General features: G+C 44.2%; 2 protein-coding genes across 2 annotated transcripts; both read right to left on the bottom strand.

Annotated features, from left to right (window-relative positions):
- Positions 1–14,041: 14,041 nt before the first annotated feature.
- LOC133887773 (aspartic proteinase nepenthesin-1-like) lies at positions 14,042–15,833 on the bottom strand. Its single transcript, XM_062327747.1, has one exon. It carries the CDS (start codon positions 15,521–15,523, stop codon positions 14,183–14,185), a length of 1,341 nt encoding a protein of 446 aa, XP_062183731.1. The 5' UTR covers positions 15,524–15,833; the 3' UTR covers positions 14,042–14,182.
- A 1,137-nt stretch (positions 15,834–16,970) lies between these two features.
- LOC133887772 (uncharacterized) lies at positions 16,971–23,804 on the bottom strand. Its single transcript, XM_062327746.1, has 6 exons — positions 23,233–23,804; positions 22,843–23,108; positions 20,420–21,114; positions 20,225–20,311; positions 17,692–18,645; positions 16,971–17,450 (listed from the first exon to the last, which is right to left on the bottom strand). Exons 2-6 carry the CDS (start codon positions 22,937–22,939, stop codon positions 17,400–17,402), a joined length of 1,884 nt encoding a protein of 627 aa, XP_062183730.1. The 5' UTR covers positions 22,940–23,108; positions 23,233–23,804; the 3' UTR covers positions 16,971–17,399.
- Positions 23,805–27,238: the final 3,434 nt, after the last annotated feature.

Genomic DNA, 27,238 nt, shown 5'->3' with positions numbered 1-27,238 from the left:
AGTACGTCAGTCCCTATCACCGCCTGGCAGGAAGGCGTGGGGACATTTAATGCGACGGGTCCTATCGCACGTCACCCTGCGAGGCCCATAAAGGAAACGGCTTGGAGATATCATCGCTGGGCTCGAGGCGTATTGCCTGCCCCCCTGCCGTGTCAGATCTGCTCTGACCGAACGGGCGTGCGGTGTTGTTCGGCGGCTGCCCGGTGGGCCTCCTGCACGTGCTAAAGTTGGGCGTAATGGGCGACGGGACCGGCCGAAGGCGCATTTTTAACCCCTGTAACGTCAAACTGTAGCCCCAAAATGTTGCTTTCCATTTATGGCATACGGGGACTCGTTCCCCCGTTCTGGGCACACCGAGCCTCCCCCCGGTAGGATAAAAGGGGGGGAGCACTTCGTCGAAGAGCAAGCTTTTAAGAGCAAGACGGCTGATAGAGGTCAAGCTTTAGACAGGGCGACTCGAAGCAAGACCGAAGCTCAAGATCTAGATAAAAAACCTTGTAGCGCAGAGATCCAGAGAAAGGCATTCCAAGAGCATTAATAGCACATCATACACACAGGAGTAGGGTATTACGCGTTCTGTGCGGCCCGAACCTGTCTAAAATCCCTTGAGCATTTACTCTTACTAGCCGACGATCATCCATCCCGCCTAGATCTCATATATTCGCATTAAATCCATGTACGAGGTAGATCCTGAATCAGCCCCCCGGCCGAATCTCAAAGGGGGTCACTCAGGATCCCCGCTTGCGGTGTTCATCCACCGACAGATACCTTGAGGGATGAAAATTCCCCAATGTTTCTTTGGTGGGCTTGGTGGAGCTGAGGAAGACATTGCACTTGAGAGATCTGAGAAATGAGTGGTGCATCAATGTATGGAGGTTCGGCTATTTATGGTTGGGGGAGGCATGAGCATTGGATTCGCTCTTGAAGAAAGGAGTGAGTGCAGGGGCTCAGATGGTGGCAGGAGCATTGGATTCCATCTTGAAGAATGGAAAAGTAGTGTCATTGATGATGCACAGAGATTCCATGTTTATTGGTACCTGTGTTGTCATTTATTGTGTGGTAAAAGCTGTCCAGTGTTGTCACTTCTTGTCTAAAGCCTGCGCAAGGAGGCATGTGTTGTCATGTAATAGTTAAAGTTCAGTATTGTGGTCACTTCGTGATTAAAGTTACACTCCCGACAGAGTAAGCGAGGTGTCACTTCTTGCATAAGTAGCTTTGTAAGATATACATTGGTGAGGATGATAGAATGTAGCGTGTGTTCATGTCGGATAAAAAAATGCAACTAGGATGCCATCATTTTGGAATAAGAAATGCAGTTACGACATGCTAAGTGGACCATAAAGAGTAAACGTGTCTGAATACGTAGGAGTACATCGCGAATCGAATATGCATATGTAAGTTACAAAAGCAAATCTAAAATTCTACTGCTGTCTCCCCCGCTGCCATCGGCCCTGCCCCCCATCGTGGTCCCGATGCCGCTGGTTGACCCTCACGTGGCCCCTGGAGTAGGTGAGGGGGTTGAGTGGACCGACCTGTCTGGTAGGCCTAGTAGGGAGCACCGGTGTCAAGGCCTCGTCCTGCGTGGGCTGTGTCCGAAGGGGAGCACTGGGTACCTGGGACCGCTGAAGGACGTCGTAGTCAGGTGTGCCCCCGAAGAAGTCACGAACGAGGTCGTACGTGGGGTCTGGGCCAGCCTCATCCTCCTGACTAGGGTACAAGGACTGTGAAGGTTCTCCTGGCGTCCATGTGTACCGGCTGGAGGGGCTACGAACAAATAATTATGTTACATATGAACAATGTGGAAATGAAGTAGTAGTAAAAAATGTACAATTGTACCTGCGTGGTATGCCGGTGCGCAGAAGATGGCTAGGTGGGCGTGCTGTAGTATGGCTCAAACGATGCTGGTGAGGTAGGGCGTGGGGCTGCTTAAGACGGACCAGCCTCATCACCGAAGTAACCTATGTACAATATTAGCTTAATTTGTTGAATATATTGAAAACAAGGATGAAGGGGGCGCCCAGTACCTGAGGATGGACGCACAGGGCTCGGTCTACGAGGTTGCGTCGAGGCTTGTGTAGGTGCACCTAATGAAAGTTTAATAATCAATGCACTAGTAAGAAACGAATATATTTGAACATCGTGCGAATTAAAAATCCATACCTATTTGCTCTGAGCCTGCATGACGTGGTAAAAGGGGTCGTGTGGGTGCCGACACTGATGAACGGCGGTGCACATATGACAGCCAAGACGACTCGGTGTGGACCCCACTAGACCTGGGAGGTGCTCCAGCTACATCTGTGGTGGATAGGCAGGAGGTAAGCTTCAAGGCGCACGCGGTCTTGTCGAAAACCCACTTGATGAAGCCCGCAACATCTGACGCACTGATGACGGCCAAACTGCCGCATGACGCGGTGCGGTCAGTACTCCTCGACGTAGATGTCGAAGACAAGCGGTGCCTTCGTAAGCCAGTAATCCTCGTCGGGGGTACACAACGGCGACAAACCCAAACCTGCATGGCCTTGGACGGCCAAGATGTTGTACGGCTTCCATACCACGTCGTCCGGACGTAGCCTGTCGAACTGGGCCCGAAAATGCTCGTAAGCGCTGCGAGGCTGCACATGCGCCCAGTGTGGCTGTGTGACAAACATCGTTAGAAATCATTAGAGGTAACAAGCGTGCCAACGAAAGTATTAATAAAAAGTACGTACCCGACGACAGCACCACATCGAAGCCATGGTAGGCGCGTCCTCGTCCAACTCACCATACCATTCCTCCAGGTACGGGGAGCGGTCCACCACTGGTCAGCCTATGGCGAACCGCTCGTAGGACCACAGCTGCAGAAGAAGTGGACACCCGACAAAAGTGGCTAGTGGCTCTTTCTTTGTCAACACGTCGCAGAGCACCCGATACGTCGCAGCAAGGACAGCAGATGCCCAGCTGAACTGCGGTACCTCCTCGCCATCAGCATCCTCTATCAACCTGGCGTACGGCACAAGCGTCCTAGCAACTAGGTGGCCTTGGCCACTGGTGAACATAACCCACCTAAACAGCCAAAGCAGATAGGCCACTAAATGCCTGGATACCGAGTTTGCGTTGGCCTTAGGGTGTATGTACGCCAGCTGCAAATATGACAGGTGTCAATAATGATCATAACTAGATACTCGAATAGTAAATGATACGTTGTATTGTACCGAACCTGAAACTGTAGGATCCACTTCTTCGTTGGCCCTCGTGCATGCGTCCGCCTTCCACTCAACCGAGCCAAAGTGTTGATGCATGTCGTTGATCCAGTCAGCATCCATATCGATGACCCCAACCGCAGCTCCGGTGCAAGGTAGGCCTAAAAGGTAGGCTACGTCATGCAAAGACGGGGTCATCTTGCTGCACAGGAGATGGAACATATGTGTCTCCGGCCTCCATCGGTCGACCAGGGCGGCTATCAACGACCTGTCAAAGTAGAAACGACGCGCCGCTGCCTCAGGGTTCTCCGTCGATCGGGCCTCAACTGTCGTATAACTGAGCCCATTTTTCATTTAGCTCATTACGTATCCACTGTGAGAAGCTCCTAATAGCTGACCCTGACCTCCTTACTATCTGCGGAGTATCTGTTGGGAGAGGTCCAAGAGCTATCGGTTCATCACCATTTGGTGTAGCCTCCGGTGTTTGTTTTAGAGTTAGCTCATCAAGTCTTGCCCATAGGGCATTGAACTTCTGTTGCTGGTTTTGACTGCACAACTTTTTGAAAAACTTCATCAACTCTTTGTTTTCAAACTTTCTATAGAAGTTCACACCCATATGGCGCATGCACCACCTGCTCTTTAGGTCGGGCCACTGTGCTGCTACACTCCGTCGAACACTACCATGTTGCATATCCAGCAAAGCCTGCAACAACCCTACATGTCTATCATGAATCAGACACACATCTGGTTGGTCAAGAACAATAGCATGTTTGACCCGCTTAAGGAACCAATACCAGTTGTCCCGGTTCTCACTCTCCACGAAAGCAAACCCTAGTGGCAGGACTTGGTTGTTACCGTCGACCCCAATTGCAGACAATATCTGTCCTTTGTACTTCCCAGTCAGGAATGTTCCATCCAGGCATATGATGGGTCGATAATACCGAAATACTTTGATGGTTGCAACGAATGCAAAGAAAGCACGCTGCAATACTCTTTTGACGCTGCACTCCACATCAGTCGAGGGGTAATGCTTGATATTATAGTAGCTTCCTGGGTTCCTTCCACAAATTGTGGCTAATTGACAAGGTAGATTGTGATATGAATCTTCATATGTTCCGAACCTCATCTCAATAGCCTTTTGTTTCGCCCTCCATGCCTTCGTATAGTTTATTGTGTACTAGAATCTTTGCTCAATAGCATGGATTATTGATCGTGGCTCATACCTTAGGTTGTCTACAATCCCCCCGTACATAACATTTGCAATAAAGACAGATGACAAGCTCCGGTGGGCGAACTCTATTTGCTCAATGTGACAATTATGTTTCTTAACTATTGAGCACTGCCAGTAGTCTACCCATTTCCCTCTGAATGCGTGCACCCACCAAGGACACTGAGGAACCAAACACTTCACATCATACTCCCTTTTACTGGATTTAACAACCTTGAATTGCCTCCGAAGAGACAACGACCAGAATTTAACTGCATCAATAACTACCTCCTTTATAGGGTACATAGCACACTGGGATACCTCGTTCTCATGGTACTGCCACGGTGTCCAATCAGCCTCGCTAACCACCAGCTTTGAAAATTCATGATCCCTCCACTCTGCAGGCACTGGAGCATTACCCTCTTCGTCAGATGAATCCCCATCGGCAAGGCCTTCCTCTAACTCTTGATCCTCCAACTCCATCTCTTCAATGATGCTAGGGATATGCTCCCCTTCATCGGCTACACCCATCGGTTGCAGCTCTGGAATATCTCCAACATCTTCCCTGGTCCCGACATTAACCTGCTCCGATTCATCTTCCACTGCCTCACTTGGTCCTGTTACTGCTTCCGCAGAGTTCACCTCAGTTTGATCTTTCAGGTACGCCTCAGCTAACAAAACTAGAGTCAGGCCACGTTCACAAGATATATCTATATACTTCCTCCAAGTTGATGTGGCTTCGATGGGACCAAACTCACTAAAGTATCCATGACTAGCACGGCTGAGGATAGCTTTCAGCTTTAGCTCATGTTGCTGCGGATCCAGTTGGAAAAACCGTATGAGCCTTTGGCACACACCCACAATGGTCCTCTCATTAGCTTTACTAAGACCCTTCATGATATGACAAAATCCAGACAGATCTACACCGTTAGGACCATACCTAATTTCACCTTCACCATAATATATCTGAAAAATTAATTTATCTGTCATACCTGAAAACACCCGCAAACATAACCAATGTTAAGACCGACGAACTCTATTTCTCATTATTGGAGAAAATAATTTACCGACATTGATTCATACATAACAATAGTTTTCAATAATAGTCCTACCCAAACTTACTTCAAATATTACTCTATACAATCTACATTTACTAGCTATTCTACCGTGTGGAAATTAAACGCTACCATTTTCTAAACGCTACGTCCTAGGTTCGCCTATTATCATACAGTGCTAGCTCCTAGGTCACATAATACAACCCTACAATTATTATTTATAAAATCTACATTTCCAAAACTAATATAGTAAAAATAATATTCTATATTTCACTGCTATCATACCATGTTCTAAGTAAAATTGACAATTTTATACTAAACATAGCATTTTCTAAACCCTAGGTCATACATGTCTAAAACCTATGTCATACATATCTAAAACCTATGTCATATACTACTACTGCACTAATTAACAACAATAAAAAGAAGAAAAGGACTTACCGAAAAGTGATATTTAAATCCCCAGATCAAATGCAGCAGAGCTTCACCGGGCTCTCTTCCTCCCCTCTCCTCTCATCTCTTCTCCTCCCTCTTCACAATTTTTTCTTTTTTCTAAATAAAATGTGATTTTAGGCTATTTTTAGCCCATTTTATAGAGGAGGGCGGAGGGGGTGGAGGCCGGTTGGCGCGGGCGGGCAGCCCCCCTAACCGCCCCCTGAGAGGGCGGCAAGGAGCCGTACCCGCCACCTCAAGGGGCGGTAAGGACTGGACACGGGCAGGCACCCCCTTACCGCCCTCTGAGGGGGCGGTTAGGCCACCCGCCCGCAGGCCTAGGCTGCAGACGCCTAGTTTTGTAATTTTTTTCACGAGGAATCTATTTATTTAAATTTTTAATCAAAAAATATAAAAAAAAAAACTCCGACCTTTTGGAGGTGCTGGCACATGAGTGTGCCCTGAAGACAGCCTTGACGGACATTTTGTTACGTTTGGGCCGTGCGCCAGGGAAGTGCCTCAAGCTGAAGCACCCGCGGGGCGCGATTTTTGTATGGACCATGCATTAGCCTTTCGGCATGCACATCCTAATAAAAATATGATTAATTAACTGTGCTTTCTTTCCACTTAAAAAATGATTAATTAACCAACCACCAGTACACTATCTATCTTTCCATTCCCGGCGTTTCACCCGTGCAGATGGGAAGACCGTCTATTCTTCCTAATTCACCTAGATACATAAAAGCATTTTTTAAAAAGGTATAAACAAATCAGACTAAAGTCAGGAAGCAAATTAGAATTTATGTCTTAGGAAAAATCAGATCATTATGCTCCATGTTTTAAAGCAAAAATCAAACTAGAATTTGTGTCTCCCTTACCCACTCACGCACTGGGATAAATAGAGTAATATAAACAAAAAGCAGTATCAAATACGTTAAATTTCTTGAAAGCAAATTAGGAGATTTGGAGCAAACAAATAAGAAGATTTTGAAAAGCAAATAAGCGTATTTTGAAAAGTAAATCAGCGTGATTTGAAAAGACAAATTAGAATGATTCTAAGAAGTAAAAAAGGATAACAGTAGACAAATTGTAAAGCAATTTGAGACAAATTTGAAGCATTACATAAGCAAACTCATACGAATGCATAGCGAATCGACAGAGCACAGAAGAGAGCGAAGATAATTGAGGTTGTAGCAAAAAACTATTTGATGCATCATATAGGCACATTTAAAGCATTATATAGGCAAATTTATATGAATACCAAATCAAATTCGTAGATCAGTGAAAGAGAGCGGTGGATTTGGGGTTGTGACAATTGTGACAACCCTGCAACTTCCTACTTGCCCGGTGGATGTGCCATGCTTGTGGGGACAACTGAATCGGGCAATTGAATGCCTGATGGTGGTGGAGAGGCGACGTCACATCAAGGTGGCAGCCAAACAGAGGTGGAGAAGCGGCACCACACTTAGGGGTGGCTAGATCTAGCAGCTCCATGCCCTTCACTGCTTCCGCGACCACCACTATCGTTGTCATCATCTACAACAGCGTCCGCGCAGTTTGAGGCCTCCGTAGCCACATCAACTAACTATACTTGTTGTGAGTGGTATGAATTGAAGTCGAGCAGCACAAATCGAGGCCCTACTGCGCAGATCCAATAGTGACGTTGCATGAATCGAGGCCCCTGCACCCACGACAAACGGGAGGTGGCTACAGAAATCAGATTATGTGGAGAAGACAGCGACGGTGATGCTTATGTGGACCCAAGTCTTGTAGAGGTTAGTCTCGTCAAAGTCGGAGATGACCTCCTCGATGAAGTAGCGCGCAAGGCTGAATCGATCCCTCTCCCAGAGCATCAGCGACGACTTGTCCTGCTTCTCCCCAACCTCCCCCTCGCCCCTACATGCCACGGCGGTGGAGATTTCCTCCACGGCGCCAACCGCATCGAGGATGGCCTCCAGGTAGCTGTTGATCCAATCGTTCCCCACCATCTTCTTGGACCCCCACCGAGCTCAGACGCCAGCACGCACGCCCCCTCCCCCCCCCCCCTCTCTCTGCGATGCGATGAGATTGGGAGGTGAGGGGATTGGAGTGAGAGAGTTCTGTAAGGTGTGGTAGTTGTGCCTACTACCGCTAGCACTAATGATGATTCGTGATTTCGTGGTGCTTACCATATGCACCAGATCGAGCGGATAGGAGCGACATGCGGGCCAAAATGCCTAAGCTTGCATGGCTAGAAACTAGTAGCAACAATATGCTATCATCGCTCATTCATCGGGCATGCTACCGTCACCCGTTCATCGGGCGATTAGGTGAGACCTTGTGGGGCCTGACTGGTAGTGAATTAAAAAATCGGTGAGTAAGATGTTTCACCTGTTCACTGTGCGAGACCTTGCTATCGCATGGTGAACGGGTGACACCTTTGTCTCGCCCGTTGAACAGGCGATAACAAGGTGTCACCCCATGAACGGGCAACACCTTGCTTTGGCCACAATAATTTAATTTACATCGTAATTTTTTCTGTTGAATCGTCCATGTTATTAGATATTTGTACGATATTTTGAATACCCGAATTTGACAGAAACGAAAAGTTGAACTTGATGACTTTAATGGGAACTGTGATATATACGAGTGTTGGCATGCACAGTACATGATCATTATGACCTAAACAAGTATCATGTCTAAACCTAATATGCCTTATAGAATATAAACAACATGATTACAACATCTAGTCTACTGAGTGCAATATGTTACTTTCTCTTCCTTACCGCTTCGAGTCCTGTGTCACGTGCCCTCTTGTGCTTCCTCTTCCTCTTCCTCTCACGGGCCTTCGCCATCATGCGGTTATGCTCATCCCTCATCTTCTACTACTCCTCCTGAATGCGCTTGCGCGTAGCCTCCCTCATCTCGTTTGCTTCCATCTCATGAAAGCGTTTCCAAGCGACGCAATGCTCAGTGTGAAGGAGGAACATATCCACTTCCGACTGCTCAGTATCCAACCACTATAAAAATTCACATAATGGTGGTGGCAACTGCAATGAAGATCAACATGTTAAGTGGTAAATCTTAGTTATTTTTGTAGTAGTTTGGCAATAAGTTACGGAAGCCAATATTGGTGCTTCCTTGGGGTGGATCGTACTCATAGTTGCGGCATATGAAGAACCTCCTTCCGTAGGTGTAGGAGAACTCGGAGGACTTCATCACCCTGCAATTGTCTAAAAGTGCATCTAGGCCCCTTGTGGGTTTTGGCTAATTGATGACAAATGATTAAGGGACTAATGAGTTTATCATGTTTATGAATAGGTTTTAGTACCATTGAAAAATATTAAAAAAAATCAATGTCCCTCAAAAAGAAAGGAGAAGCAGCATGAAGAAACTCATAGAGTTCAATTCATTTTTATTTTGAATTTGAGTTTAGGAATGTCGTACTATAAAGAGGGATGCTTTTTGTAGTCTTGGTAGTGTCTCCGTGCTCAAAGTATTTTGTGAAAACCAATTTTGAGAGACACCATCACTCACGAACACCGGGAAAATAGGATAGAGTTGTCTGGTTCTAGAGTCTCCGGGTTGGTCCGGAAACTCCAGATTCTGTTAGGTGTCCTGAAGTCTCCAAGTGAGACTCCGAGAAGAGCTCTCAGTTTGGCTTTAATTCTGAGCCCAGAGTCTTCGGGATAGCCTGGATACTCTGAACTATGCAAGTGTTCTGGAGTCTCCAAGTGAGATTCTGAGAGAGAGTCTTGGTTTCGCTTTAATTCTGAGCCTGGAGTCTCCGGGTTAGTCCGGATACTTTGGATGCTGTTTGTGTCCCAAAGTCTCCGAGTGAGACTACGAGAAAGGCTCTCGGTTAGTCAAGGTGTTTTAACCGGAGTCTCCAAGTTGGTCTGGAGTCTTCGAGTCCTGATGCTTTCGGACCTTCCGAGCATCCTCCGAACTAGTGTTCTAGCCGGTTTTTCTCAAAGTGTTACCTGGAGTCTCCGGGTGAATCCGGTCAGTGTAACAGTTAGTTCTGACAGGTTAGGTGCATGAGTTTCTGTGCTAACTGGAGACTCCGGGTGAACCCGAATACTCCGAGTCTGTCTGAATAGCACAGTAACAGCTAGTTTTTTGGGGAAGAGTATAAATATCTCTTCACCCCCTTTCATTTATTGCTGTTTAAGCACCAGCGCACAAATAATCTCTAGATCATTCAATAGCCCTCCCAAACCCCTCTAGTGCCTAATCTTTGATAAGATTTGTGAGTTTAGTTTGGGGAGTGAGATTTGGAGCAAGAGAGCAACAAGAAAATCTTTGAGCATTTTGAGTTTTTGCCAAGCTGCGATTTGCGATCTTTTCTCTTGAAGCTTTGTGCTTCTAGACGGCAAGAGATCACCCGTAGAGTACCCAATCGTTGTGGAGTGCCACGGGGAGTTTGTATCACCCACGAATAGAGTAAGAACCCTAGCTCGATCTTTGTGGTCGCTTAGGTGAGGATAGGGTTGAAAAAGACCCGGCTCTTTGTGAGTTCCTTAACGGAGACGTATGCACTTCTTTGTGAGGGGGCCGAACCTCGAAAACAAATCTTGTCTCTATTTAATTTCTTGCAAGTTATTCGTTCAAATTGTTATTTGAGGATTTGCCTCAATATTGTTGCTTGCGAGTATTTGAGTGCAGCATTATTGTTGAAAGGAACATATACATCTTATAGATATAGTGGTAACTCGTAGACTTTAGTAGATTCACTTAAACTTACTTTGATTTCGAGTTCCTGTATAGTCCGGATAATCCGGGTGAACTCGGATACTCCGAAACCCGGAGTATCCGGATTGAGCCAAAGTCTCCGGACACTGTCTAATCCGCTACTGAGTTTTAAATTTCAGAAATAACTATTTACCCCCCTCTAGTCGACATCAAGGACTTTCATTGTCTCAACACCAATACATGTGCACTTTGACCCGAATGTAATGGATTATCCGCCATGTATTTCTTAAGGAAAGGATCCGATACTATTTTCGTCGTAGTTGTGGACGTTGAGGCTAGTGGTTTGGTTGTACATGTGGGCAGGATATCATGTATTTATACTGCAGAATTGTGTTGGTGCATGTACTAAGTCCACAGAAAATGACACTGGAAAGCAGTTAATTCTGCAGTAAGGTGTGGTCATATCAACTGAAAAGACTACTTCTAAAAAGTCTACATCTGAAAAGGCTACAGCTGAAAAGACTAGGTTTAAAAAGGCTACTTCTGAAAAATATAAGTCTGAAAAATGTTGTTCCGAAAAGACTATTGATGAGAAGGTTAATTCTAAAAAAAATATGTCTGAAAAGGGTCGGTCTGAAAATAGAGTATATATTTAGTAATGTGATTAGTTCTAGTAGAAGCTGTCAATTTTATTATCATTATTGGATGTGTGCGGGTAACACAAAGTTGACGATAATATTACATTGATGCGGACAGGAAAATGCTTCAACTGGGTGGACCTGGGATGTCTCCCTCTTTGTTGACGTGCCGCTTCGCGCTCAGCCTCTTCCTGCCGACGCAGGAGTGCCTCACGCCTTTAAAGCTCGGCCTCTTGCCTCCTTAGAATATCCTGTTGGGGACGATGTTCTTCCTCACGCTTCTAAAGTTCCTCGCCATGTCGTTTGTGTTCTTATTCCTGGTGTTGAAGTTTTTATTGGCGCTCGTGCCTTGCCTCCTAACGCAACCGTGCTTCCTCCATCCTAATCTCGTACTCAAGTTTTGTTTCAGCATCTCTTAGACGGTTACTCACAGTACCAATGGTCATCTCTTGAACCTCGGGGTCTATTTTGAAACCCCACATCAACCAGACGTACAAAGTGGCTGACACTTTTGTGCACAGGTCTAGAGATACCTTTGTCCATTGACTGAAATACGGACAATACTACCCCTTCCGGACTAGATAATATCTCATTGTCCCTATAAAAAAAATCCTAAACTGCCACTGATCCGACATATGTGGCAACCATTGATAAAAACCCTAAAATTATTGTGACATAACATAAAAAATTATGTAAAACAACATCTATAATAATGCAAAATTCATTACAAACATGGCCCAATATGTAATCTATATTAGAACAAAATATTCCCATGTCGCTACATAAAACACCTCTAAATCCTACATCTACTATCTTAGTTATGCCTACACTATATCTAATACCTAATATATGTCTAAATACTACATCTAATTACTAAAATATACGTACAAATATGATCTAGTTGCTAAACTATGTCTAACCATAATTCTAAATCTAGATCTACATTCTAACCTATGTCTAGTGGCTATCATACTGGGTTTGTAAAAAAAAATTATAGATCCAATCTCTAACCTTTGTCAAAATCTAATACTAGCGACTATCCTACTAGGTTTGTAAAAAAAATAGAGAAAAAATATACCTCTTTCCTCGAGCAGAACTTCACCGTAAAATCATCCCCTCCCCTCTCCCCTCTCCTCCTTCTCTCTTGGTTGTGTTGGAAGAAAATAGCCGCTAACATTGGCAGGGTCGATGTGACCGATTTATATACCCAAAAGGTTTCGCCCACTGTTCGGATGACACCTCTTGGGTGGGCCCGCATAGCGTCGCAGCAACGAAATCAATGTCTTGTCCATTCATAACTTATTGCTACTATTTAATATGCTGGGGAAAAGCATTTATTGCTACTATTTTTTGAAACTGCCATATAATTTTACATGCATATATATATATAGACACACACGCGTAGGGTGAGACCTAGGCTCCATCACGACGGTTCTGGGTTATTGTCAGGTCCAACCCACACAACTCACACTTCTGTGATGGTGTGACAGACCTCACCCACTTCTGGGGTGCAGACCTCCTAGATTAGCTCCAGAGTGAAATTAGTGGGAGCTTTATCAAACGTCAGTTTATAGTTTTTAGCTCTCAAAGTGATTCCGTGTGAGTGTTTCGTTGAAATGAACTAGATGCTATGAGCTTAAAAAAAAATCAGTTTTCTCTTATTTATTTTTCCTACATAATCACTTTCTCTGTAGAATTTACCTTAGAGAATCATTTTTTAGAAAACTTAAATTAAGGAGAGTTATGTCAAACAAATACTAGATGTCAGGTGGAGGCTATCCTAAATGTGGCATTAGCTGGGGGCATGAGGAGATTTTGACCACTTGGTTGCTTCTTGATCTCTCATTTTTAAATGACCCTTGTTGAGTTGTTGGATTAATTGAGAATCATTATAGCAATTGTACGGGTGTTGTCGTCTAGGTCTATCTTTTTTATCAACATAATCTAAATGACGTTTTAACAGATAATTCATATAATCGGTTGTTTCTCAGTGAGTACACAATCCTTTAATTTGGCATGAATCAACCAATGGCTAGCCTCCGATAGAGATGCCATCTGGTAAATGTGCACCCGTCATTGCCTAATGCTAAAAATTGCTCACGATACGGTTGTTTCGCTAAAGAAAGATCTCTATCTCTCACCTCACACACACTCTCCTCCTGCAAAACAGCTGATGTGTACCATTGTTAATGGTCTTAGCGTCCTAGTCTGAGGGCATTAAGACGGTACAATTCTATCTTCTAATTTCGTCAGATTTTAAAGTTATAAACTATAATAAAATAGTTTAATTTATTATTTTAGTCCAAAATATAAATAAGATGGTTGATCCAAACATTCTAAGAGGTTGTTTGACAAAGATCCAACTCTAAGATTTATACCAGATTTAGAGTTTATAGGATAAAAATATATAGTTTAAACATTTATTTTTAGTTTAAAATAAAAACAATATAACTTAACTAAATATTATCAATCTGTTCATAGCTCTAGCTTAAAAAATTTTAAAGTTAGAGATGACTAACTCTAAAAAATTTTAAAGCTAAAGCTCTACCAAACAGATATACCTATAGCTCTAATTTTATAAATTTTTGAAACTAAAAATACTTAATTTCAAAAAAGTTAAAAATTAGACCCCTACCAAATAAACCTATAGCTCCGAAAGTGACCGCACAGACTAGCAAGTAAAAAGTAAGGGAGAACACTAGCCTCGCGAGGTCCGAACTACGAACACGGTTAAAACTTGTTTGGTACCTAGTGTCTTTGCACGACGGTTTCAGGCCAGGACATGAACCAAATGGTATCTGTCTCTGTCCCCATGCCTGCTGCCACTTACCCGAGAAACGAAAGAAAGCAGAAAGATGAAGCAAGAGCACTCGATGCCACGACAGTTCCAGCAAATATAAATCAGGGCACCCTGAATACGATGCCACCAACACGATCAGATACATACACGTACGGCTAAGAATGACGAACAGTACAACAGGTACACGCTTACGCAAGTCACAACTTGGCGCACTGCACGGGTGCGAAGGAGAGCTTGTCCCCAGCAACGTCGTACACGAACTGGAAGTTCTGCTGCTGGAAGTTGCCGATGATGGAGAGCCCCCGCGAGCCCATCACCGTCAGGCACAGCGCGCCGGAGCCGGAGTCCAGCACCATGTAGTTCTCCGCCGGCAGGTCCAGGTCCGCGCCGCCGTCAAAGTGGAACACCAGCTTCGGCACCGACACCTGGTCCACGCCCTTCGCCGGCGCCTGGAAGCACAGGTCCAGCCCGATGCCCGACCCGTCGGCCGTCGGCAGCGACATCTGCGCCGCGAAGGCCTTCTTCAACGCGCGGTAGCCCTGCACCTCCAGGTACGTGATCGACGTGCCGGAGTCCACGATGACGCCGCCCGTGCCGTCGTCCTGGATCGTGAACGCCGAGCTCGGGAGGGTGATTTCCGTCGACCCGACGGTGATGCCCGTGAGGGTCACGTAGTAGAAGGACGGCTGGCTCGGGTTCTTGACCAGCGGGGTGGTCTGCACCGGTGCGGTGGCCGCGCTCTCCGAGATGTTGGCGACGGAGCCCAGGAGGAGCGGGCTCTTGTTGGTGTCGTCGAGGGAGGTGAGGCAGTAGGAGAACTTCTCCAGGCCGAGCTGGGAGACAAGAGACAGGGGGCCGCGGCCGAGGCCGACGAGGCCCGCGCCCTGCGTGAACCCGTCGCCCTCGTTCGTATCACCGCAGCCGAACGCGACGCCGGGGAGCTTTGCCTTGGCCAGCGTGAAGGTCTCCGTGGCCAGGATGCCCTGCGTCGACGAGGCGTCGCCGTAGGTGTAGGTGTAGCCGCACTTGGACGCCGACGAGCACGTGGAGGTGGGCAGGTCGCTGCAGAAGGAGCTGGAGCACGGCAGGGTGGCGTAGGTGGAGGACGAGGACGGGTCGAACACCGGCGTGCTCTGCTTGAAACAGTCGAGGCACGGCTTGCACTGCGTCCACACCAGGTCGCTGCCGGTGTCGACGATGGCCGAGTACGCCAGCGCCGGCGTGCCGATGGCCAGGTCCATCAGGAACTCCCCGTTGCCGGCGTGGACCGGCACCTGCAGGTCGCCGCCCGACGCGACGGCCTTGCTGCTCGACGCGATCGGCACGCCGGTGGCCCGCGCCACGAGCCTGGACATACGGTGCTGGCTCCGGCGCGCCGCCCGCTGCAGCAGCTGCATCCGCGAGTAGTTGCCGTGCGCGTCCACGTGCGTCAGGTGCACGCGCAGGCCCTTGAGGTGGGGCGTCGCGGCCAGGGCGCCGGTGGTGCAACTGGCCGCGACCACCACGGCCACCAACAGAAGCAACCGTGCTGCCTCCATCCTTTGGCTTGGAACTTGAAAGTGCGACAAGAGAGAAAGCTAGAAGTGTGTGCTTAATTCTTCTATTGGACGAAGGCCAAGCTTATATTTGTGATCATACGTATAGTTATAATTTGGTAGTTACAGTTAGGTTTGCTCTATGGCCACAAGCAAATGATCGTAATCTAATAAGCAAAAAAACAGGAGAGAGAGAGAGAGAGAGAGAGAGAGAGAGAGAGAGAGAGAGAGAGAGAGAGAGAGAAGGTGTGAAAGCTAGTGGCCAGCAGGCCCGGGGGCTCAAGCAAGCAACCGTGAAGGAGACTGGTAATCGGAGGTGGCTGCTTTATCCCACTATGGACCAGCTTCTCCTTGGCACTTGTTTGGTTTGTACTTGTTAACATTTTCCTCAGCTGAGAGTGGCCGCGTGGCCTTTTAGGTCCAAATGGTTCAGATTTTGATCGCTGCGTTTAACTTTAGAACGTTCCTCGAAGTTTTGCTTCTTCCCTAAAAAAAAGGAAGTTTTGCTTCTACATGCTTTCTAGAATCGCTACATTTTTCCTGTTTAAATTCGTATGGGTTTACATGCCCTGTCTACTAAAGTGCCTCTTTGGCGAGGAAAGTTCGGTATTATTTGACTCCATTCAAAAACAGAAGGGGCTAGGTAACCAACATGTGTCTGATGCCCAAGTTGGTGAGCAACCGGCCGGTCCTACTGGGACTAGATTACTTGGCCCCTGACCATGTTCGTTCATCAGGAGTGGCCTACCTCGGTTTGTTTCCCTTGCAAGTAAACTCATGATTTGGATTTCCGATCCCTCTTGTTTTTGAGTAATTTATACATTGATCAATGATCATGCAGTTATCACCTACAGTACTAGAGCCCCTGGGTCTGTAGCTAATACTGTCATACATGATCACAAATCGTCAAAAACATTAAAAATCAACCTTCTTTTACAAATTCCGCAAAAAAGAGTTAATTATTGGGTGGAAGGTAAAAGTGTAATACGATCATGTAGTGGTTTGGTGAGCAATAATATCTGCTATTCTTTGAGGAGTCGTCAATGGGTTTAGGTGAGAAAGCAACATTTACCAGCAAGGTACATACATCATTTTGCTGGGTGCCATGTAGCGGGGGGCAGGTGCCCATCCATAGATGACCTAAGATTCCATGTCATCGTAGAATCTTATCACACTACTGGTACTGGATAACGAGAACTGTCATCGAGAAGACATTGATGATTTATTTGTGGGGTACCTGTGTATGAGCAGTCTAAACGAAGTCGAACGGGCTTACGGTCATCACGAGAGAGCTGGCTTTCGCTACACTTGTTCTACGTGGCAATTTGGCGTTCCCACTTTAAACCTCCTGGTCACATCTGCACGAACCAAAGGGGAGAGCGCCAAATAGGAGGACAAAAGATTGGAAAATATGCAAAGGAAAAAAAAACTTGTCAAGCAAAACCCAACATCATGATAATCCTGTGCACCTTTTCATGTTAAGACCGAGCATTCTCTTTCTCTTTTTTCTGAAACAAGGATAAGCCATGGAAAGTAAAAAAGAAAAACAACCTATTCTTTCAGAGCAACGCACTTACGCACACCTATGTGCCTCCAACACCAGACAGACTTGCATTTGGTATTCCTTCTGGGAAAATGAGGAAGAAAAAAACCCTAAAACCTCTTTTCAGCAGGGGAAAATGTCAGCTCTACTCATGAAACCTCCCCCCACGATGCTGAACAAGCATTAAGAAAAAAAAACTCTGGATTTTCTAAACTAGACAATCATTCCATGTCGGTTGACCAGGTAGTTACCAAAACTCATCATGCCACAGCGTCACGTCCACACAAGTTCTCAGCATGGTGACGACACAGTAACGTTGCCCCACAAATTCTGCGATTAGCCCCTGCATTCCTGAAGCTTCTGCTGCAGCCTCACGTTCTGCCTCACCTACAAAAACAGTAGGAAACATATAAAAAATTTACCACCACATTCACGAAGGAGTTGCCGGAATGCTATGCACTACCTCGTATGATGCAATCAATTGAGATGGTTAAGGCTAAGGGCCTGTTTGGTTGGCTACCACACTTCGGCAGGGATGTGTGACGTTATGTGGTAGTGATCCAAACATGCCCTTAAGTTAAAATAAGTTCGATCCAGTAGTAGATTAGAGAATGTAACAAACGCTTACACAGTCAGCAATCTCTTCCTGTTGAAGAGGTGGAACCACTTCGTTCTCATCCCAGCCAAGGGATCGCAGGAAAGCCAGCTCTTCTGGACTTGGTTTGTCTTGAGCTGGATAGAGTTCCTCCTCTGCTCCAATGGGCTCGAACTCTTGAGCAGGATTGGGTTCCTCCACCCCTGCTCCAATGTGTTCAAACTCTTGAGCAGGATCGGCTTCCTCCCCCTCTGCTCCAATGAGCTCAAATGGCTGGGGCTTCTTAGAAACCACGTCTTCTGTGTCAGAAAGTGCTGATGAAGAGCTGGCATCCCTGTTGTCAACTAAAATCCCCAGAGATCCCTCACATAAAACATCATGAGATTCTGAAGGCGTAATGATTTCCTCATTGTCAGATAAGTGTCGCTGACATCCCTCACAAGAATTTGCTTCTTCACAGGAACTACTCCCGTTTTCAATAAACTTGACTCCAGAATTAAACAAGGACAAATCAAGACAAGTGTTCTGCTGATCATCAATCAAGCTAGATGGAGACTCAATAGTAGTGCTTGAACCATTTACAGACTTGCTCCGCAACAATTCAAAGAATTTACGCTTGTCCTTTGCACTTGCTTTTCTCTCACCAAATGAACCTTGTTGCAGATGCAAAGGAAGAACATTAGTCAGAACCTTAATCTTTTGGTTGACAACAGGCTTTCTCATAGGTTCCATTGAAGAAGATCGACCTAGAACAGGGCTCACAGGATTGCTGGTACAGTCTTTGGCAGTATTTACAGTACCATTCTGTTCACGGCTAAGGACTTGAAGGTTTCCTGATTGTGATGGCTTTACAAGCTCAGTTTTGACTGGAGTACGAACAGAGCTGCAAGAAGGCTGTATTGACAGTTGTGGTACAACCTTGATAGGACCATTAGGCTCTCCAGTTCTTGCACCTTTGGGTTTTAGCTTATCCAAAGAACTTGATACCTGTACAGTATTCTGACTGAATTAGTTCAAATCAACATGTAAGTAATTCAGCACAAGCGAAAATTCCACAAACAAGTGGAACATACAAAAAATGCAGCCAGAGGAAGCACATTCACTTCAAAAGAAGTTACCTACTGCATCTGGTTGAGGACAGGAAATATATAAACGCTCCAATGCTGATCAAGTAATACAGTAATACGCAGATGGTTTTCAGATAAGCAATGATATTAACCAACTGATTTAGAATTAACAGAACCTTTATTCTCGTTGTCAGCCTCAGGTATCATCATTTAGCCCAAGTCAATTGCTTGCCAACTAAATTTCTAACAATATGCACATCTTAATCTAAGTTCAGTAGTTCACAATAACTCGCAAGTATCCACAACCACAGACTTCTGATAGAACAAAAATGATGCAAACAACATGCTTTTCATGACATGACAGTGCTAAGAAATACATGTCACAGTTCCTGCCAATAGTAATCATCGAAAGTAAAACAGATTTGCTATAATCAAGAGTACTAACTACCACCAAGTACTGACTGCTAGCTTTGTTTCCAGTATTTGTTGCCACGAAACATAGTCTTGAGGAATTTCGCAAACTTCTTTTTTTATCAAATGCCAGCTAATTGGTTCAGTCTAAAATACTAATACTAAAGCCACAAAAGTCCATATCAAGATGGACCATAACTAATGGACAACTTGTTTTGCTAATACCTTTCAGGAGTCAAGGGGCAAAAAAAGAAGAAGAGGAAATTCATGAACATTATCAATGAATTGTGATTTATTAGGAACACACACGTGTTATGCAAAGCATATTTCTGGTGCCATGGATATGCCTGCCCTGAGACCTTTTAACTGCCCAAACTCAAATTTGTAAATCACTATCTTAGACCACCAAACACTAAAACTGAAAAAGTTTGTACTTCTAATTTAAAAGAGGCTTATGAAGCATGTTCTTTGCAAAATAGTTCAGGTGAAAACTGCATAGTTAAACAGAAGATGTAGAGAAATATTCAGATTTCAAATTTTTATAACAGGAAAATGCATATGTTTACATTCAAACTAATTGATCAGTTCTCCAGTACTTAGAAAATACCGTGTATTTTGATTGCATAAATTTCTAATACAAAGAAAACTCTAAGCTGTGAAGGTAATTGCCAACATCTGGTTCCTGGGTAAGTTGATGTTTGCATAAAACATCAGGCAATCAATCCATCAAACCAACATATAATCCAATGCTACCATTTTGAATAGGATCACTGATGGGCACAAAACACTAAAAAGATCACGTAATAACAAGGTTAGTAACAAGATATTCTTGCTGTACAGACATAAATGGTATGGTTGATTCACTAATTACAAAGAAATTAAAATGAAGTGCTAAAGTGTAAGATCTTTCACATGTAGCTGTACTACTTAGACAAAACAAGACAAGCTGAAAATTATGTAATGCTTCTGCTGTCTTTGAAGCCCAAACTAATTACCAAACAAGATGAATGAGACTACAGAGCTTCTAATCACACAAACAAAAAAAGCTAAGCACTAAATGGTGCAAAGGCAATAAATCAGGTACTCACAGAAGTTTTGTTTGATGAAGGTGTTAGAGGTCTCAGAATGCACTGCCTCATAGATCTTTCTTCAATCTTCTGAGTATCAATTGATAACTGGATACAAATAAGAGATGGCACAAAAAAGTCATAAACAATAATTAAATCAAAAGAATGGATTGAAATGTGAATGGGAAAAAACTTAACATCATATTCATTAACAACCTGAGGTGCAGTGGAAATCTTTAATGGCGATTGCATCACTGTTTCAGCCATGCTTAATGCACTCCCAGAGTTGGACACTTCAATCTGTTTACTGGAACCAGCGGGTGATAAAGATGAGGAAACAGGGTTATTGTTTGGATCACCAAGTATAGGAACTTCTGCTAGCACTGAATTCCAGCCATCAGGCACAGTGATCAATGGTATGCTCTGAATTGGGGTGCTAATTCCAGGAGATGGAACTCTGCCTATGTCTTGCTTACCATTTTTGTCCTCAGAACCAAGGTGTGGGAATTCACGCTCAAAGGAGATGCCACCAGTATCTTTTCTAGATATATCACCATTGTCTAAACTTACTCCTACTGCTCGATTCGATGTGCCCACCTTCGAACGAGTGCGGTTAAGCCGGTCCTTTTCAGGTCTGCATGAGCTAAATGACTCGAAGCCATCACGGAGGGGGTCCTCTAGCTGAACCAACCTACTCCCCTGATCGCGGACATCTGGATCCTTCTCTTGGCCCCTTTCCCTGTTGTTCCTTCCAAAACTGGCATATCCTTTTGACTTAACTGTACCATCCCGGTCATTCCGCCTTGAACCACTTGAGCCTGAACCCCTCCGCGAAGAGGACTGTTGGGAGCTCTGATCGCGATCACGCCCTGATGATCGGTTTCTCGATGAAGCACCCATGCCTTGATCATCTAAATCATACAAGCAAGAGCTTCTCAGCACATAATATAAAAATGTACAAGATGTAAATTAATGTCACTAAGGAATAATGAATAATTCACGCACAAGCATGAACTGTCACCTAAGCCACTCATAAAATTATATAGAACCAAGGAAAAAGTTATTGAACAAACGATACTTCGTAAGAAAAGGACATATGTAGACTACGTAAGATCATTCCTTAAGTGCAAGAACAAAAGGTTCCACAAGCATTAAATTGATTTTACTAATTAATCGGCACAACAAAAAAATATCATCCTCAAGTGATGGTCCTCAATGACAGCCAAGTCGCAACAAGCAACAAAATAACACCAAAAAAAATGCGCAGATACTATCTCTACCAAGTTATTTATAATTGAAGGGCCATGTACACCTCTGCCCAGTGCCCAAAACCCATTATTAGATTTATCATGACCTGGCCCCCATAAACCTCGGGTCTTTTGCATCCTTGCAGGATGATACGTCAAGTGCATGCAGTTTCCTTCCGGCCCCTTTCCTCCAAGCAAACGGGTTCCATGTAACTGTAACTGCATAGAGAAGGGGCACTACACACTACTATAGGCAAAAAAGTGTTGTGGAAAATCCAAGTAGAAAAGGCACAAGAGGATTATGTTTCAGGATCCGCGAATACTCCCTCCGGTTTTAAATATATGACGCTTTGACCAAAATAAAGTTTTAGAAGCTATTGACGGTCAAAATTTTAAAAGTTTGACCGGATTTTGGTCAAAGCGTCATATATTAAAAACCGGAGGGAGTATGTGATTTCTGCCTCTGATGATTGGCCTTCGAGAGCATTCTAACAAAGTTTTTTTGTGTCAGCTGTTTATAATCCTTCCTTACTTTGCGAAAGCAGCTGACACTACATGGGCCACAAAAGCATTGCAGAAACAGGGCCAGCAGAAAGAAAAGGAAATATATTGTCCAACACATACTTGGAAGTTGGAACCACCTCAAAGGCCCCAACAAAGACCCCCAATATCTTCAAGAAAATATTCCTATAAAAGAATCTCTAACTTCAAAACAATTACTGCAGTTACATTGTTACAGAACAAACAGAAAAGGTGTCACATAGGTGTCACAGTATCAAATTAAGGCTGATATCCAAATCAATGTCTCCCTAAAAGCTTTCCTCAATAGTTACCAAAGTTAGTATTAATTTATAATGCAACGTACATGACTGCCCATCTACATGTAACATATCAAATAAAGCACTTACAGCATGCAAACATTGGCCTCATACCACAATCACAGCAACAACTACGCATGAGGAAGGCTTGTTCTCAAAAACTAGCATGAACTTTGAGATAGCAAATTCTCACAAGAGAACTGAACTAACTTCCAACATGCATAAATAAAAGTTACTATTCGGCGCACACAACTTTAGCCCTGGTAAGACGACAGCCGCTGTAACACTATCCAACGTCACTACAAATTTATCTGGTGCAATGTCTCATCGCAATCAGTGTTACCTGGACACCCGTGTCCCATTTTTTTGCCGAATCGGACACCCCGAATCCGAGTCGGATTCCGACAACCGTGTCGGATTCCGGATTGTATTTCGCGTGTCCAAATTTTCTTTGCCGAATCAAACACCCGAATCCAAGTCGGATTCGGGCACCCGCCGTGTCCAGGTAACACTGATCGTAATAGCCATAAATTCCACGAGAACTCTATCCATAGCGCTAGACATTAAAGCGCACCTGTGTGGGATGAAGTTGCAGGCCGGAGGGTGGCAGCTACTGTACTGGGCACGCGCAGCAGCCATTCTGGCTTCAACGAGGGCTCACCTCGCTCCATGACGGGTGGCACCGTGATGAAATCAGCCGCGTCCACCAATCCAGTCCACCAACAGGGGCGGACTTAGCGTGGGGCATGGGGGTTCAGTTGAACCCCCGAATTCTTTGGGAAAGAAACTGCCCCCACACCTTGCGTAGATTGATCTTCCCCGATAAAGAAGAAGGATAACCTAATCGGACCACGGATGGATTGGATTGGATTAGCAGCGTATCACATCGCAAACAAATCCGCAGGTCCCCGGTAACATAACCAGCTCCTAGAACAATCCGTCCGAGCAAGCTAGGGTTACTCACCAACGAACAAGGAAATCGATCCACACCCGGACGGATCTCCGCCCCACGCCACTCCAGTACCAGTAGAGAGCGGCGGCGGCGTCGAGGCGGAGGAGCGCGACGCCTCTCGAGGAGAGGGGGTTTCTGCGCGAGGAGACCTCGCCTTGCCGGCGCGAGGAGGTCCCCGATGCCGAGTCGCAACAATTTGCAGCGGCAGTAGCAGAGTGAGAGAGATGAAACCCTCGGGAGAAATCCACCGCGGCGGCGGCGACGACGCGAGGCTGGGGGCTGTAGCCGGGAGTGGAGCTGCGGCGGCGGCGGCGGCGAAGGATTGGTGGGGAATTTCAGCGCGGATTTGCGGGATTCGTGACGGGCTTCGGGGAGCGCCTCGGGTGAGGGATTTGGAGCGCCGGATTTCTGACGGGATTTTTCCTCCCTCGGAAAGTTCGTGACTCCGGTGGATTTGTGAATTTCGTTTGGGTGTGGGGGAGGTCGTGTGTGTGGTGGAGTACTTGTCTGTCTCGGCGTGGGGAGAGAAACCCTAAGCAAACTGTGGCTTTCAGCGCCCCTCCTCTCCTCTCTGTTCCAGTTCAATGACGGTTACTGCTTTCTTATGCGACGTGTCCAGGATTTATCTCTATCTCGTGTCCGCTGAGTTCATTTTTTTGGCAAAGGAATTATTTTCGTTATGATTTTGTTGGTATAGATTCCAGATGTGTGATCAACATTTCCAGGAGTTTGCTACTATATCTCTGTGATTTTTCCTAAAATAAGTTTTTCGAAAGTGTTAACGAATTTGAGCTACATGTGACCGACGAAGATTAACGTGCAAATAGAAGGAAACGGAATTTGTATTGTGTGTACGCTAACTGTTACACGCATTTGTGGACAATACGCCGCATTTTGCAGAGCTTTATCACTTAGGTATGCTGTCCTGTTTGTGTGTTGTTTGATGAAACCATATCGACTCATCTAAAATATGATGATAGAGATTCCAATAATATTTTATTAAGATATTAAACTATCCTATATAGGAAAATTGGCCAAACAACTTTGTACAGACTATGTCAGCTTCGGTAATTACATGTATTTAGTGATGATTAGTAAATATCAATGAGAATAAAGTATAATTAACTATGCATTAGTTACAATTATATGTTTTTAGTCATAATTAAGTATTGATGTGGATAATTAGCGGTGAATAGTGACATGTCAAGTTATAATTAATTGTAATTCATACATATTAGTACTAATTAGAATATTTTATTGATAATTATAATTATAAAATTATCATATTATAAATAAATATATTGCTTGTTTTTTAGCAACTAAACACATTCATATACATCTCATACATCTAACTAAATATTTTCATATACCGTTTCATACATCAAACCAAATATACTTCTTATACTGTTTCATACAAGATCGTTTCATACATCTAAGATGATCATATCACATTTAACTAAATATAATCAATTAAACACTAATACGCTTCTTATATTTTTTGAGGGCATTGATACTCTATTGAGCAACCAGACGCCCTCAACGATTGGGGGTGATAGCTAACGACTAGAGCATCGCGTACGGCAGATGTCGTGTTTCTACCAACAAATCGGAACGAAAGTAAATAGGAAAGTGACAAAAACCACAATATTGGTGTTGGATTCTGGGTATTGGCAGCACGAAAAACGGAATGGCTAAGCGACAAAAGAACACAGAGGTGGGGCAAAAGAGGTCAAGAGGGGGAAATGTGTGGATAAGATTTGGGCTAATTAACTTCACCGTGGCAAAATTTTGACAATTTAAACCATTTAATAGCCGTCTTCATGGTATTTCCTTAAAAAAATTATGATGTTGTTGTAATTGTAATAGAAAATTTTCATGAGTTTAAAATAAGTTGCTCGACTAGTTTAGATGGATTTAATCTAACTCTCTCAGCAAGGCAATGGAAGTGTATCTTTTGCCTTTCCAGACCATTCGACACTTTTAAAGCTATAATAATAAGGCATCCTAGAAAACAATATCAACCAAATTGTGCCTCAAGCCTATTGGAGCAATAGGAGAAAATGATAATAAGATAAATTTGTGAGGTTCAATTAAAAGCTGTGAATATTTTTCCTCCATTGATATTTTGTTTGTAGTATTATCTTTTAGAGGAGAAAATTATTCATTTATTTTTTAAGGGCGAAAACTATTCTATTTATAGGAAGAAAAATGATAGTTTTTTTTAGAGAAACAAATATATCAGGTTTTTAATGAAGAAAAATTAGTAGATATTTTTGGGCTATGTGCCTGAACTTGTTAGGCATGTGGCCTTCCTGGCGCCAAAATCAGGCCCGGCCTGACCCAACGCTAGACCTTAAACTCTAAGGATCGCTCGCATCAATCACATCATGGCGCCGCCGAACCCGCCTCCAACCTCCTTCCACCGAAGCATGCCAGCCACCCCAACAGAGCTTAAGGTTCGTCATCGTCCTCCTCCTCCCTATCTGCTGGTACTGAATTGGCGTAGAGTGCAGATCCATCTGGACTTAGGATTGATCGGTAAGGAATCCTAACTTGGTTGGATACATTTTTCTAAGGGTAGATGATTTTTTTTAGGAATCAAGAGTAGATGATTTTTGTTCTGGGGTATCAATCCGATCCCAATCGTTTGATCTCTCCTTCAATTTGTAGAGGATTTCCTTTGCATTGTGGGGTACTAATCTAATCCATATATTCATTGGTGGTTCTGGTACGGCTCGATTAGTGTCTTCTTCAGCGGGGCATGTTTGATCAATCTCAGTTGATCCCATAGGGTTTGAAACCTAAGGTGCGAGTGCGGTTTATTTTCCAGAAGCTTGGGGGTTAGACTGAAATGGTGAAACCCCCATTCCCACACTAAGTCCCCACTGGATAGACTGGATCGTGAACTGTCATATCTCATGAAGTATGGATCAGCTGCATGGTTGCTATCGTTTTGAAACTGCAGCATATGTAAACATATAATGTATCACTAGGAAAGCGCCATATCACCTTGTTCAATATTGTATACATGTCCTATGCTCCCATCCCAAAGTTTATGTATTTATGTATGGAGACAAAAATCCTTCCCTCTGGGTAATGTAGGGATTAACAGTATGTTTGTTGGATAGGGGTCTATTGGATGCGAACTGCCCTTAAAAACAGTAAAAACGCTAATTTGTGATGTTAGCTTTTGGAAGAAACCAATTCTTTGGATCTACTTTGGCTAGTGTTAGCCTGTTAGCTTCCATCACACGATTACACAGAAACTGATTCTCCTTGCATTGATTGAATCGCATTATGCTTTGCTGGATATTATTGAAATAATGAAAGTGTTGAGGAGCTTCAACTCTTAGCAAAACCTTCCTGAGCGACTAACAGTAAATTATGTCACTACCAATAGCTTGTTGCTTGCTTGCTGGTCTTTGTATAAAGGATGTACTCAACTGCAGTGTCCTTATATTTGTAGAGAATACTCTCCATCTGTCCTGCACATAAATTTGGATAAATATTTCTGAGTTGCAATTATGGCTTTATGCGTGAGACATTTTTATTGTTGTGTAACATCAAAATGGAAATCTGAGAAGTTTGTCAGTGTCTGATGCAGTTTCCATATATGTAAGATTTTACTAGCTGCCACTAGCTTTTCTTGCCTAGTTATGTTTGCTATTGTTTGCTTTACTAAGTAGTGAGCCAATTTGTTAATATTTGCTTACTCAATGTATCATACTTTTGATGTTTATGTATCGCAGCTTTATCTTGTACGGAAACTGTAGCATCTCTATAGCTATTGTCATACTCATGCCTTTTAAATTTAACTGCTTTATTTAAATTTGAGGCTCTACAGCTTTTGCTCCAATAGTTTACATGTTTCTTGCTCTCCTTATTAAGGGCCGGTTGTTGTGCTATGCTGTGGATTCTTTAGTGATTCAAGTAAGATTTTGATGTTATGAATTTAGGACAAATGTTTTTTGGCTAACTGCTACATCAAACCAGGGGAAAAAGGTGCTTTTAAAAAGCC

This window comes from Phragmites australis, chromosome 13 (genome assembly GCF_958298935.1).
Source record: "Phragmites australis chromosome 13, lpPhrAust1.1, whole genome shotgun sequence".
Taxonomy (NCBI): domain Eukaryota; kingdom Viridiplantae; phylum Streptophyta; class Magnoliopsida; order Poales; family Poaceae; genus Phragmites; species Phragmites australis.
This window is presented reverse-complemented; position numbering and strand designations above follow the sequence as displayed.

Excerpts from the sequence above, each read along its gene's own strand:
- LOC133887773 (XM_062327747.1), bottom strand. The coding sequence starts at position 15,523 with ATGGAGGCAGCACGGTTGCTTCTGTTGGTGGCCGTGGTGGTCGCGGCC.
- LOC133887772 (XM_062327746.1), bottom strand. The coding sequence starts at position 22,939 with ATGGAGCGAGGTGAGCCCTCGTTGAAGCCAGAATGGCTGCTGCGCGTG. Across the intron at positions 21,115-22,842 it reads TGCAACTTCATCCCACACAG|ATGATCAAGGCATGGGTGCT; the intron begins GTGCGCTTTAAT and ends TGTATGATTTAG. Across the intron at positions 18,646-20,224 it reads CTTCATCAAACAAAACTTCT|GTATCAAGTTCTTTGGATAA; the intron begins GTGAGTACCTGA and ends AATACTGTACAG.